Source organism: Oncorhynchus mykiss, chromosome 19, assembly GCF_013265735.2.
Source record: "Oncorhynchus mykiss isolate Arlee chromosome 19, USDA_OmykA_1.1, whole genome shotgun sequence".
Lineage (NCBI taxonomy): Eukaryota > Metazoa > Chordata > Actinopteri > Salmoniformes > Salmonidae > Oncorhynchus > Oncorhynchus mykiss.
In genome coordinates this window covers 49529457-49543753 of record NC_048583.1, presented here as the reverse complement: position 1 = coordinate 49543753, position 14297 = coordinate 49529457, and the positions used below count along the sequence as shown (strand labels likewise).

Below are 14297 nucleotides of genomic sequence, written 5' to 3'. Positions count from 1 at the left end.
TCTCAACACAGACTTGGAGCATCTCAATAGATCCCCACTGAGTGATTGTCTTAGTCAACTGAACACACACAGGTTCTCTATACACATACTGTACACACCAAGCACAATCAGGCCCATTCACACATGAATACACACCCACTGCATATGAGTGCAAATAAGCCCAGTGACAGCCTATACAATTAGCCTGAGGAGAGAGACAGTGTGAGAGAGAGAGAGGGTGTCGCAGTGCCTTCTCTCCCTCTATAATTCCTTCTCTCGGGTAATGAATTGATGGGTTGGAAGGTGATAGGAATACTAGTTTGATGAGGGGAGGGGTAGTTGGATATAGAGAGAGGAGAGAAAAGGGAGGGCTGCTATATTTGTACTCCCATGCATTTGGGGTGTGTTATGGTCAACGGTATTTTTGTACAGCGGAATATCGAATGAATTAATTAATTGTCCCGAAAGCTACCTGCGTAAATGAGTCAGAAATGACTGAAATTAAACCAATTTGTCCTCTTGTGTGTTGCAGAATCTCTTCAGCTGTGGAGGTCTTGTCTGAGTCGGGTCATGTACTCCATGGCTAACTGTCTGCTCATGATGAAGGTGTGTGTGGTGTGTGTGCATGCACAGGTGTGTGTGAGGGGGAGGCACTAACACTAAGGAGAGCTGCACAGAGCTACCATAGTCCCCTGTGTGTATGTACAGTGGGGCAAAAAAGTATTTAGTCAGCCACCAATTGTGCAAGTTCTCCCACTTAAAAAGATGAGAGAGGCCTGTAATTTTCATCATAGGTACACTTCAACTATGACAGACAAAATTAGAAGAAAAAAAGACTTAATCTGCAATATGTAAGCAGCTTGGTTTGAAGAAATCAACTGTGGGATCAATTATTAGGAAATGGAAGACACACAAGACCACTGATAATCTCCCTCGATCTGGGGCTCCACGCAAGATCTCACCCCGTGGGGTCAAAATGATCACAAGAACGGTGAGCAAAAATCCCAGAACCACACAGGGGGACATAGTGAATGACCTGCAGAGAGCTGGGACCAAAGTAACAAAGCCTACCATCAGTAACACACTACGCCGCCAGGGACTCAAATCCTGCAGTGCCAGACGTGTCCCCCTGCTTAAGCCAGTACATGTCCAGGCCCGTCTGAAGTTTGCTAGAGAGCATTTGGATGATCCAGAAGAAGATTGGGAGAATGTCATATGGTCAGATGAAACCAAAATATAACTTTTTGGTAAAAACTCAACTCGTGTTTGGAGGACAAAGAATGCCGAGTTGCATCCAAAGAACACCATACCTACTGTGAAGCACGGGGGTGGAAACATCATGCTTTTGGGCTGTTTTTCTGCAAAGGGACCAGGACGTCTGATCCGTGTAAAGGAAAGAATGAATGGGGCCATGTATCGTGACATTTTGAGTGAAAACCTCCTTCCATCAGCAAGGGCATTGAAGATGAAACGTGGCTGGGTCTTTCAGCATGACAATGATCCCAAACACACCGCCCAGGCAACGAAGGAGTGGCTTCGTAAGAAGCATTTCAAGGTCCTGGAGTGGCCTAGCCAGTCTCCAGATCTCAACCCCATAGAAAATCTTTGAGGGAGTTGAAAGTCCGTGTTGCCCAGCAACAGCCCCAAAACATCACTGCTTAGAGGAGATCTGCATGCAGGAATGGGCCAAAATTGACCTCTGTCATTGCTAACAAAGGGTATATAACAATGTATTGAGATAAACTTTTGTTATTGACCAAATACTTATTTTCCACCATAATTTGCAAATATATTTATTAAAAATCCTACAATGTGATTTTCTGGATTTTTTTCCCTCATTTTGTCTGTCATAGTTGAAGTGTACCTATGATGAAAATTACAGGCCTCTCTCATCTTTTTAAGTGGGAGAACTTGCACAATTGGTGGCTGACTAAATACTTGTTTGCCCCACTGTCCATGCTTTAACACACACATTCATCGACATAGTTAGACACATTCTTACATGCCCACAGTCACAGATTCACACACATGCCTGTCCAGGGCTGTCAGGAAGCTAGTGGAGCAATTAGAAGAATGGATGACGACCAGCGAGAGACACGGACACACACAATGGCTAATAAGGGTTATTAGGTTTTAGCAGCGTTGTGTTGGTGCAGTGAGTGGGTGTGTTTGGAGATGTCTTGTCAGGTACGTGTGTGTGGATCAGTTCTCTTCATTCTACCTTCCCCTCAGTCCTGCTCTCTGTCTAGACACATGCGAACAGTGGAATAGCCAGGCGGATGCTAGCTAGAGCATGTCCTGTTCTCTGTCTAGACACATGTGGACAGTGGAATAGCCAGGCAGATGCTAGCTAGAGCACGTCCTGCTCTCTGTCTAGACACATGCGGACAGTGGAATTGCCAGGCGGATGCTAGCTAGAGCATGTCCTGCTCTCTGTCTAGACACATGCGGACAGTGGAATAGCCAGGCAGATGCTAGCTAAAGCATGTCCTGCTCTCTGTCTAGACACATGCGGACAGTGGAATAGCCAGGCGGATGCTAGCTAAAGCACGTCCTGCTCTCTGACTAGACACATGCGGACAGTGGAATAGCCAGGCGGATGCTAGCTAAAGCATGTCCTGCTCCAAGCCACTGTGTATCTATCCTGCCAGTTGATAACACCTTCAGTAGTATCATCACCCTCAGAGTCCAATGAAGAAACGGTGAAACACTAAACTATCATGCAACAAAACCACCATTCTGCTTGATGATCTTACCATGGACTGGAGTTTTACAGTAATTGATAGAGGCAGAACACTACCCGTCGAGGACCACACCGTGTCCGCCAGGCACAGGAGACATGATCATTTTGACAGGTTCTGTATCATCCTTTGATGAAGACTGCATTCATCACGTTTAATTGACTTCTATACTTTATACAGCACTAGAGAATCCTGTCTAATGATGTTGCTTGTTAGTGATTGTTGTGTGTAAGTGTTGTTTGTGTTGGTCTGTAGATGTATGATGGCAGACCACAGGCTTCCTAGAAGTATCCCATAGGATCACCCTGGCTGGATTCTTTGTTAGTGAGAGAAATAGAGGAAGCGAGGGAGAGGGAGAGGGAGAGTGTGTTCTGTCCGGGGGGACAATTGAAAGAGCCACAGTGCCATCAGCTGGTGATATTTATGTACACACAGACACCCACTGCACCAACTCACCACCCGACCTCTCTCCTATCCCCAGCTACATAGCAACCATGTTCAGCAGTTCAGTCAGCATGTGAGCGATATGGTGTGCTAAAGAACAGCCATGGCAGGGGCACACTGTGACCAGGGACACCTTGCCCTGCTAATGGTCAATACACCTGATTTTACCCCCCCCCCCCCCCTCTCTTGTCCTTCTCTCCCTCCCCCATCTCTCTCTGTCTTTCTCACTCTCTCCTCCTTCTCTCTCTCTCTTCCCTCTCTCTCTTGTCTTTCTCTCTCTCCCCCTCTCTCTCTTGTCTTTCTCTCCCTCCCCTCTCTCTCCCCCATCTCTTTCTCGTCTTTCTCTCTCCCCCCTCTCTCTCTTGTCTTTCACTCCCTCCCCTCTCTCTCCCCCATCTCTCTCTCTCATCTTTCTCTCTCTCTCCCCCCTCTCTGTCTTTCTCACTTTCTCCTCCCTCTCTCTCTTGTCTTTCTCTCCCTCCCCTCTCTCTCCCCCATCTCTTTCTCGTCTTTCTCTCTCCCCCCTCTCTCTCTTGTCTTTCACTCCCTCCCCTCTCTCTCCCCCATCTCTCTCTCTCATCTTTCTCTCTCTCTCCCCCCTCTCTCTGTCTTTCTCACTTTCTCCTCCCTCTCTCTCTCGTCTTTCTCCCCCCTCTTGTCTTTCTCTCTCCAGGACTATGTTCTAGCTGTAGAGACATATCACTCCATCATTCAGTAGGAGCCCCAGCAGAGAGTGCAGCTGCTGAGTGGGATAGGACGCATATTCCTGCAGGTGAACACGCCTCTCTTTGAACTACAACTACTTTTCTTCATCATAATGCCAATGTGTTTTTGGTTCCTCAACATAATGCCAATGTGTTTTTGGTTTCTCAACATAATGCCAATGTGTTTTTGGTTCCTCAACATAATGCCAATGTGTTTTTGGTTCCTCAACATAATGCCAATGTGTTTTTGGTTCCTCAACATAATGTTAATGTGTTTTTGGTTCCTCAACATAATGTTAATGTGTTTTTGGTTCCTCAACATAATGTTAATGTGTTTTTGGTTCCTCAACATAATGTTAATGTGTTTTTGGTTCCTCAACATAATGCCAATGTGTTTTTGGTTCCTCAACATAATTCCAATGTGTTTTTGGTTCCTCAACATAATGCCAATGTGTTTTTGGTTCCTCAACATAATGCCAATGTGTTTTTGGTTCCTCAACATAATGCCAATGTGTTTTTGGTTTCTCATCATAATGCCAGTGTGTTTTTGGTTTCTCAACATAATGCCAATGTGTTTTTGGTTCCTCAACATAATGCCAATGTGTTTTTGGTTCCTCAACATAATGCCAATGTGTTTTTGGTTTCTCAACATAATGCCAATGTGTTTTTGGTTCCTCAACATAATGTCAATGTGTTTTTGGTTCCTCAACATAATGCCAATGTGTTTTTGGTTCCTCAACATAATGCCAATGTGTTTTTGGTTTCTCAACATAATGCCAATGTGTTTTTGGTTCCTCAACATAATGCCAATGTGTTTTTGGTTCCTCAACATAATGCCAATGTGTTTTTGGTTCCTCAACATAATGCCAATGTGTTTTTGGTTCCTCAACATAATGCCAATGTGTTTTTGGTTCCTCAACATAATGCCAGTGTGTTTTTGGTTTCTCAACATAATGCCAGTGTGTTTTTGGTTTCTCATCATAATGCCAATGTGTTTTTGGTTCCTCAACATAATGCCAATGTGTTTTTGGTTCCTCAACATAATGCCAATGTGTTTTTGGTTTCTCAACATAATGCCAGTGTGTTTTTGGTTCCTCAACATAATGTCAATGTGTTTTTGGTTCCTCAACATAATGCCAGTGTGTTTTTGGTTCCTCAACATAATGCCAATGTGTTTTTGGTTCCTCAACATAATGCCAGTGTGTTTTTGGTTCCTCAACATAATGCCAATGTGTTTTTGGTTCCTCAACATAATGCCAGTGTGTTTTTGGTTCCTCATCATAATGCCAGTGTGTTTTTGGTTCCTCAACATAATGCCAATGTGTTTTTGGTTCCTCATCATAATGCCAATGTGTTTTTGGTTCCTCAACATAATGCCAGTGTGTTTTTGGTTCCTCAACATAATGCCAGTGTGTTTTTGGTTCCTCAACATAATGCCAATGTGTTTTTGGTTCCTCATCATAATGCCAATGTGTTTTTGGTTCCTCAACATAATGCCAGTGTGTTTTTGGTTCCTCAACATAATGCCAGTGTGTTTTTGGTTCCTCAACATAATGCCAGTGTGTTTTTGGTTCCTCATCATAATGCCAGTGTGTTTTTGGTTCCTCAACATAATGCCAGTGTGTTTTTGGTTTCTCATCATAATGCCTATGTGTTTTTGGTTCCTCAACATAATGCCAGTGTGTTTTTGGTTTCTCATCATAATGCCAGTGTGTTTTTGGTTCCTCAACATAATGCCAATGTGTTTTTGGTTCCTCAACATAATGCCAATGTGTTTTTGGTTCCTCAACATAATGCCAATGTGTTTTTGGTTCCTCAACATAATGCCAATGTGTTTTTGGTTCCTCAACATAATGCCAATGTGTTTTTGGTTTCTCATCATAATGCCAGTGTGTTTTTGGTTCCTCAACATAATGCCAATGTGTTTTTGGTTCCTCAACATAATGCCAATGTGTTTTTGGTTCCTCAACATAATGCCAATGTGTTTTTGGTTCCTCAACATAATGCCAATGTGTTTTTGGTTCCTCAACATAATGCCAATGTGTTTTTGGTTCCTCAACATAATGCCAATGTGTTTTTGGTTCCTCAACATAATGCCAATGTGTTTTTGGTTCCTCAACATAATGCCAATGTGTTTTTGGTTCCTCAACATAATGCCAATGTGTTTTTGGTTCCTCAACATAATGCCAATGTGTTTTTGGTTCCTCAACATAATGCCAATGTGTTTTTGGTTCCTCAACATAATGCCAATGTGTTTTTGGTTCCTCAACATAATGCCAATGTGTTTTTGGTTCCTCAACATAATGCCAATGTGTTTTTGGTTCCTCAACATAATGCCAATGTGTTTTTGGTTCCTCAACATAATGCCAATGTGTTTTTGGTTCCTCAACATAATTCCAATGTGTTTTTGGTTCCTCAACATAATGCCAATGTGTTTTTGGTTCCTCAACATAATGCCAATGTGTTTTTGGTTCCTCAACATAATGCCAATGTGTTTTTGGTTCCTCAACATAATGCCAATGTGTTTTTGGTTCCTCAACATAATGGCAAAGTGTTTTTGGTTCCTCAACATAATGCCAATGTGTTTTTGGTTCCTCAACATAATGCCAATGTGTTTTTGGTTCCTCAACATAATGCCAATGTGTTTTTGGTTCCTCAACACAATGCCAATGTGATTTTGGTTCCTCAACATAATGCCAAAGTGTTTTTGGTTCCTCAACATAATGCCAATGTGTTTTTGGTTCCTCATCATAATGCCAATGTGTTTTTGGTTCCTCAACATAATGCCAATGTGTTTTTGGTTCCTCAACATAATGTCAATGTGTTTTTGGTTCCTCAACATAATGCCAATGTGTTTTTGGTTCCTCAACATAATGCCAATGTGTTTTTGGTTCCTCAACATAATGCCAATGTGTTTTTGGTTCCTCAACATAATGTCAATGTGTTTTTGGTTCCTCAACATAATGCCAATGTGTTTTTGGTTCCTCAACATAATGCCAATGTGTTTTTGGTTCCTCAACATAATGCCAATGTGTTTTTGGTTCCTCAACATAATGCCAATGTGTTTTTGGTTCCTCATCATAATGCCAATGTGTTTTTGGTTCCTCAACATAATGCCAATGTGTTTTTGGTTCCTCAACATAATGCCAATGTGTTTTTGGTTCCTCAACATAATGCCAATGTGTTTTTGGTTCCTCAACATAATGCCAATGTGTTTTTGGTTCCTCAACATAATGCCAATGTGTTTTTGGTTCCTCAACATAATGCCAATGTGTTTTTGGTTCCTCAACATAATGCCAATGTGTTTTTGGTTCCTCAACATAATGCCAATGTGTTTTTGGTTCCTCAACATAATGCCAAAGTGTTTTTGGTTCCTCAACATAATGCCAAAGTGTTTTTGGTTCCTCAACATAATGCCAATGTGTTTTTGGTTCCTCAACATAATGCCAATGTGTTTTTGGTTCCTCAACATAATGCCAATGTGTTTTTGGTTCCTCAACATAATGCCAATGTGTTTTTGGTTCCTCAACATAATGCCAATGTGTTTTTGGTTCCTCAACATAATGCCAATGTGTTTTTGGTTCCTCAACATAATGCCAATGTGTTTTTGGTTCCTCAACATAATGCCAAAGTGTTTTTGGTTCCTCAACATAATGCCAGTGTGTTTTTGGTTCCTCAACATAATGCCAAAGTGTTTTTGGTTCCTCAACATAATGCCAATGTGTTTTTGGTTCCTCAACATAATGCCAAAGTGTTTTTGGTTCCTCAACATAATGCCAAAGTGTTTTTGGTTCCTCAACATAATGCCAATGTGTTTTTGGTTCCTCAACATAATGCCAATGTGTTTTTTGTTCCTCAACATAATGCCTATGTGTTTTTGGTTCCTCAACATAATGCCAATGTGTTTTTGGTTCCTCAACATAATGCCAATGTGTTTTTGGTTCCTCAACATAATGCCAATGTGTTTTTGGTTCCTCAACATAATGTCAATGTGTTTTTGGTTCCTCAACATAATGCCAATGTGTTTTTGGTTCCTCAACATAATGCCAATGTGTTTTTGGTTTCTCAACATAATGCCAATGTGTTTTTGGTTCCTCAACATAATGCCAATGTGTTTTTGGTTCCTCAACATAATGCCAATGTGTTTTTGGTTCCTCAACATAATGTCAATGTGTTTTTGGTTCCTCAACATAATGCCAATGTGTTTTTGGTTCCTCAACATAATGCCAATGTGTTTTTGGTTTCTCAACATAATGCCAATGTGTTTTTGGTTCCTCAACATAATGTCAATGTGTTTTTGGTTCCTCAACATAATGCCAATGTGTTTTTGGTTCCTCAACATAATGCCAATGTGTTTTTGGTTTCTCAACATAATGCCAATGTGTTTTTGGTTCCTCAACATAATGCCAGTGTGTTTTTGGTTCCTCAACATAATGCCAATGTGTTTTTGGTTCCTCAACATAATGCCAGTGTGTTTTTGGTTCCTCAACATAATGCCAATGTGTTTTTGTTTGAATGATTATTTTGGACCAGATTGGAGACATTAAAACAGCAGTATTTCTTCTCTGGAGAAGGGAACTGGACCTACTGACACGTGTGTTGATGAACAGGTACGAATGAGTGGAAGTAATTACTTCTGAGATGAATTTATCTGTAATTCTGTCAGACTTCTCTCACAATTCTAGTATGTGAGTTGGAACAGGGGGTCACACTTGTGTATTTGCCACTTTGTGATGCTTTGTTAGGAGACACAACAGTGCCATTCACACTGTGTTGATTGACATTTCTGTTAATTCCTGTCACATGGCCGATTGTCACATCTTCACACAGAATCACTGAAGTAACCCAGCTGACTTGTGTGTGGGTTTCAGGTCCTTCGTCTACCTCAGTCAGAACAACTACTCAGAGGCACTCTCCCCCTTCAAAGAGGTCCTGAAGATCGACCCCAAAAACCCTGTGGTAGGCGATCACGCAATCTACAACAGTTTATGACAGCTATAATTGATTAACTTACTCATACATTTTCTAGGATACATCAGAAGTTGTACATTCTTAGTGACTGTAAATGAATGCACTCTATTTTGAAACCGATCTCTCCCCTTGGCTGTACGGCATATCCCTCTCTCCTCAGGCAAGAAAAGAACATCCCTCTCTTCTCCTAAGGCAATAACCATGTCTTATCCCCTCTCTCCCTAGACAAATAACATCTGTCTTATCTCTCCTCTCTGCAGGGCCCTTCTCCCTCAGGCAAATTACTCGTTACTCTCCCCTCTCTACGTGCAATTAACTCATTTCTGCATTCTCCCCTCTCTATGCAGATATACAGTGGGGCAAAAAAGTATTTAGTCAGCCACCAATTGTGCAAGTTCTCCCACTTAAAAAGATGAGAGAGGCCTGTAATTTTCATCATAGGTACACTTTAACTATGACAGACAAAATTAGAAAAAAAAATCCAGAAAATCACATTGAAGGATTTTTTATGAATTTATTTGCAAATTATGGTGGAAAATAAGTATTTGGTCAATAACAAAAGTTTATCTCAATACTTTGTTATATACCCTTTGTTGGCAATGACAGAGGTCAAACGTTTTCTGTAAGTCTTCACAAGGTTTTCACACACTGTTGCTGGTATTTTGGCCCATTCCTCCATGCAGATCTCCTCTAGAGCAGTGATGTTTTGGGGCTGTTGCTGGGCAACACGGACTTTCAACTCCCTCCAAAGATTTTCTATGGGGTTGAGATCTGGAGACTGGCTAGGCCACTCCAGGACCTTGTAATGCTTCTTACGAAGCCACTCCTTTGTTGCCTGGGCGGTGTGTTTGGGATCATTGTCATGCTGAAAGACCCAGCCACGTTTCATCTTCAATGCCCTTGCTGATGGAAGGAGGTTTTCACTCAAAATGTCACGATACATGGCCCCATTCATTCTTTCCTTCAGTCGTCCTGGTCCCTTTGCAGAAAAACAGCCCCAAAGCATGATGTTTCCACCCCCATGCTTCACAGTAGGTATGGTGTTCTTTGGATGCAACTCAGCATTCTTTGTCCTATTTTGGTTTCATCTGACCATATGGTATTCTCCCAATCTTCTTCTGGATCATCCAAATGCTCTCTAGCAAACTTCAGACGGGCCTGGACATGTACTGGCTTAAGCAGGGGGACATGTCTGGCACTGCAGGATTTGAGTCCCTGGCGGCGTAGTGTGTTACTGATGGTAGGCTTTGTTACTTTGGTCCCAGCTCTCTGCAGGTCATTCACTAGGTCCCCCCGTGTGATTTTGTGATTTTTGCTCACCTTGTGATCATTTTGACCCCACGGGGTGAGATCTTGCGTGGAGCCCCAGATCGAAGGAGATTATCAGTGGTCTTGTATGTCTTCCATTTCCTAATAATTGCTCCCACAGATGATTTCTTCAAACCAAGCTGCTTACCTATTGCAGATTCAGTCTTCCCAGCCTGGTGCAGGTCTACAATTTTGTTTCTGGTGTCCTTTGACAGCTCTTTGGTCTTGGCCATAGTGGAGTTTGGAGTGTGACTGTTTGAGGTTGTGGACAGGTGTCTTTTATACTGATAACAAGTTCAAACAGGTGCCATTAATACAGGTAACGAGTGGAGGACAGAGGAGCCTCTTAAAGAAGAAGTTACAGGTCTGTGAGAGTCAGAAATCATGCTTGTTTGTAGGTGACCAAATACATATTTTCCACCATAATTTGCAAATAAATTCATTAGAAATCCTACAGTGTGATTTTCTGGATTTTTTTGTCTGTCATAGTAGAAGTGTACCTATGATGAAAGTTACAGGCCTCTCTCATCTTTTTAAGTGGGAGAACTTGCACAATTGGTGGCTGACTAAGAAACAGGCCCTGCTGGTCGTCCCGCTCCACCCAGAAGAAACAGGCCCTGCTGGAGTCATCCTTCTCCACCCAGAAGAGACAGGCCCTGCTGGAGTCAGCCCGCTCCACCCAGAAGAAACAGGCCCTGCTGGAGTCGTCCCGCTCCACCCAGAAGAAACAGGCCCTGCTGGTGTCGTCCCGCTCCACCCAGAAGAAACAGGCCCTGCTGGAGTCGGCCCGTTCCACCCAGAAGAAACAGGCCCTGCTGGAGTCATCCCGCTCCACCCAGAAGAAACAGGCCCTGCTGGTGTCGTTTGTAGGTGACCAAATACATATTTTCCACCATAATTTCCAAATAAATTCATTAGAAATCCTACAGTGTGATTTTCTGGATTTTTTTTCTCATTTTGTCTGTCATAGTAGAAGTGTACCTATGATGAAAGTTACAGGCCTCTCTCATCTTTTTAAGTGGGAGAACTTGCACAATTGGTGGCTGACTAAGAAACAGGCCCTGCTGGTCGTCCCGCTCCACCCAGAAGAAACAGGCCCTGCTGGAGTCGCCCCGCTCCACCCAGAAGAAACAAGCCCTGCTGGAGTCATCGTTCTCCACCCAGAAGAAACAGGCCCTGCTGGAGTCATCGTTCTCCACCCAGAAGAAACAGGCCCTGCTGGAGTCATCCCGTTCCACCCAGAAGAAACAGGCCCTGCTGGAGTCGTCCCGCTCCACCCAGAAGAAACAGGCCCTGCTGGTGTCGTCCCGCTCCACCCAGAAGAAACAGGCCCTGCTGGAGTCGGCCCGCTCCACCCAGATGAAACAGGCCCTGCTGGAGTCGTCCCGCTCCACCCAGAAGAAACAGGCCCTGCTGGAGTCGTCCCGCTCCACCCAGAAGAAACAGGCCCTGCTGGAGTCATCCCTCTCCACCCAGAAGAAACAGGCCCTGCTGGAGTCGTCCCGCTCCACCCAGAAGAAACAGGCCCTGCTGGAGTCATCCCGCTCCACCCAGAAGAAACAGGCCCTGCTGGAGTCGTCCCGCTCCACCCAGAAGAAACAGGCCCTGCTGGTGTCGTTTGTAGGTGACCAAATACATATTTTCCACCATAATTTGCAAATAAATTCATTAGAAATCCTACAGTGTGATTTTCTGGATTTTTTTTCTCATTTTGTCTGTCATAGTAGAAGTGTACCTATGATGAAAGTTACAGGCCTCTCTCATCTTTTTAAGTGGGAGAACTTGCACAATTGGTGGCTGACTAAGAAACAGGCCCTGCTGGTCGTCCCGTTCCACCCAGAAGAAACAGGCCCTGCTGGAGTCGTCCCGCTCCACCCAGAAGAAACAAGCCCTGCTGGAGTCATCCTTCTCCACCCAGAAGAAACAGGCCCTGCTGGAGTCATCCCGCTCCACCCAGAAGAAACAGGCCCTGCTGGAGTCATCCCGTTCCACCCAGAAGAAACAGGCCCTGCTTCAGTCGTCCCGCTCCACCCAGAAGAAACAGGCCCTGATGGTGTCGTCCCGCTCCACCCAGAAGAAACAAGCCCTGCTGGAGTCGGCCCGCTCCACCCAGATGAAACAGGCCCTGCTGGAGTCGTCCCGCTCCACCCAGAAGAAACAGGCCCTGCTGGAGTCGTCGTGCTCCACCCAGAAGAAACAGGCCCTGCTGGAGTCATCCCTCTCCACCCAGAAGAAACAGGCCCTGCTGGAGTCGTCCCGCTCCACCCAGAAGAAACAGGCCCTGCTGGAGTCATCCCGCTCCACCCAGAAGAAACAGGCCCTGCTGGAGTCATCCCGTTCCACCCAGAAGAAACAGGCCCTGCTGGTGTCGTTTGTAGGTGACCAAATACATATTTTCCACCATAATTTGCAAATAAATTCATTAGAAATCCTACAGTGTGATTTTCTGGATTTTTTTTCTCATTTTGTCTGTCATAGTAGAAGTGTACCTATGATGAAAGTTACAGGACTCTCTCATCTTTTTAAGTGGGAGAACTTGCACAATTGGTGGCTGACTAAGAAACAGGCCCTGCTGGTCGTCCCGTTCCACCCAGAAGAAACAGGCCCTGCTGGAGTCGTCCCGCTCCACCCAGAAGAAACAAGCCCTGCTGGAGTCATCCTTCTCCACCCAGAAGAAACAGGCCCTGCTGGAGTCATCCCGCTCCACCCAGAAGAAACAGGCCCTGCTGGAGTCGTCCCGCTCCACCCAGAAGAAACAGGCCCTGCTGGTGTCGTCCCGCTCCACCCAGAAGAAACAGGCCCTGCTGGAGTCATCCCGTTCCACCCAGAAGAAACAGGCCCTGCTGGAGTCGTCCCGCTCCACCCAGAAGAAACAGGCCCTGCTGGTGTCGTCCCGCTCCACCCAGAAGAAACAGGCCCTGCTGGAGTCGGCCCGCTCCACCCAGATGAAACAGGCCCTGCTGGAGTCGTCCCGCTCCACCCAGAAGAAACAGGCCCTGCTGGAGTCGTCCCGCTCCACCCAGAAGAAACAGGCCCTGCTGGAGTCATCCCGCTCCACCCAGAAGAAACAGGCCCTGCTGGAGTCGTCCCGCTCCACCCAGAAGAAACAGGCCCTGCTGGTGTCGTCCCGCTCCACCCAGAAGAAACAGGCCCTGCTGGAGTCGGCCCGTTCCACCCAGAAGAAACAGGCCCTGCTGGAGTCGTCCCGCTCCACCCAGAAGAAACAGGCCCTGCTGGTGTCGTCCCGCTCCACCCAGAAGAAACAGGCCCTGCTGGAGTCGTCCCGCTCCACCCAGAAGAAACAGGCCCTGCTGGTGTCGTCCCGCTCCACCCAGAAGAAACAGGCCCTGCTGGAGTCGGCCCGTTCCACCCAGAAGAAACAGGCCCTGCTGGAGTCATCCCTCTCCACCCAGAAGAAACAGGCCCTGCTGGAGTCATCCCGCTCCACCCAGAAGAAACAGGCCCTGCTGGAGTCGTCCCGCTCCACCCAGAAGAAACAGGCCCTGCTGGTGTCGTCCCGCTCCACCCAGAACAAACAGGCCCTGCTGGAGTCGGCCCGCTCCACCCAGAAGAAACAGGCCCTGCTGGAGTCGTCCCACTCCACCCAGAAGAAACAGGCCCTGCTGGAGTCGGCCCGCTCCACCCAGATGAAACAGGCCCTGCTGGAGTCGTCCCGCTCCACCCAGAAGAAACAGGCCCTGCTGGAGTCGTCCCGCTCCACCCAGAAGAAACAGGCCCTGCTGGAGTCAGTGGCCTGCCGAGAGGGAGACTGCTTAAACACACAGTGCCTCAAACTGGTTTAGAGGGAACATGGGAGGTATGGGACCCCTGTAGGTCACTATTAAGATTGGAACAAAACAATTGCCAGCACAGGGGCCCATCAGGAGGATAGTCCTAGTCTTGAGTTCATAAGACTAAACAACATAGCCATTACCCTGCCTGTACTCCAAAGCAGGAACACAAACTGTCCCTTCAGTTCAGGCAAATCCACTTGCCACGTTATAGTAGTAGATGCAAATTAAATGATTGTGTGACTCTGATAGGATATGTATGTGAATATATACAGAAGTGGGGGCTGCTGAGGGGAGGACGGCTCATAATAATGTCTGGAATGGAGTCAATGGAAAGGCATCATCCACATGGAAACCAC

The 14297-nt window shown here is 45.4% G+C and overlaps 1 protein-coding gene and 1 pseudogene across 2 annotated transcripts; both read left to right on the top strand.

Annotated features, from left to right (window-relative positions):
• LOC110498062 overlaps window positions 1–9266 on the top strand; it is a 31290-nt pseudogene extending 22024 nt beyond the window's left edge.
• A 2210-nt stretch (window positions 9267–11476) lies between these two features.
• On the top strand, window positions 11477–12829 carry LOC118941488 (uncharacterized protein KIAA0754-like). Of its 2 annotated transcripts, XM_036954997.1 has the most exons (3): window positions 11477–11767; window positions 11921–12521; window positions 12675–12829. In XM_036954997.1, the coding sequence occupies exons 1-3, from the start codon at window positions 11507–11509 to the stop codon at window positions 12704–12706; spliced, it is 894 nt and encodes a 297-aa protein (XP_036810892.1). In that variant the 5' UTR covers window positions 11477–11506; the 3' UTR covers window positions 12707–12829. The 2 variants fall into 2 exon arrangements, with proteins under 2 accessions (XP_036810892.1, XP_036810891.1); XM_036954996.1 differs by having other exon boundaries at window positions 11477–12521.
• Window positions 12830–14297: the final 1468 nt, after the last annotated feature.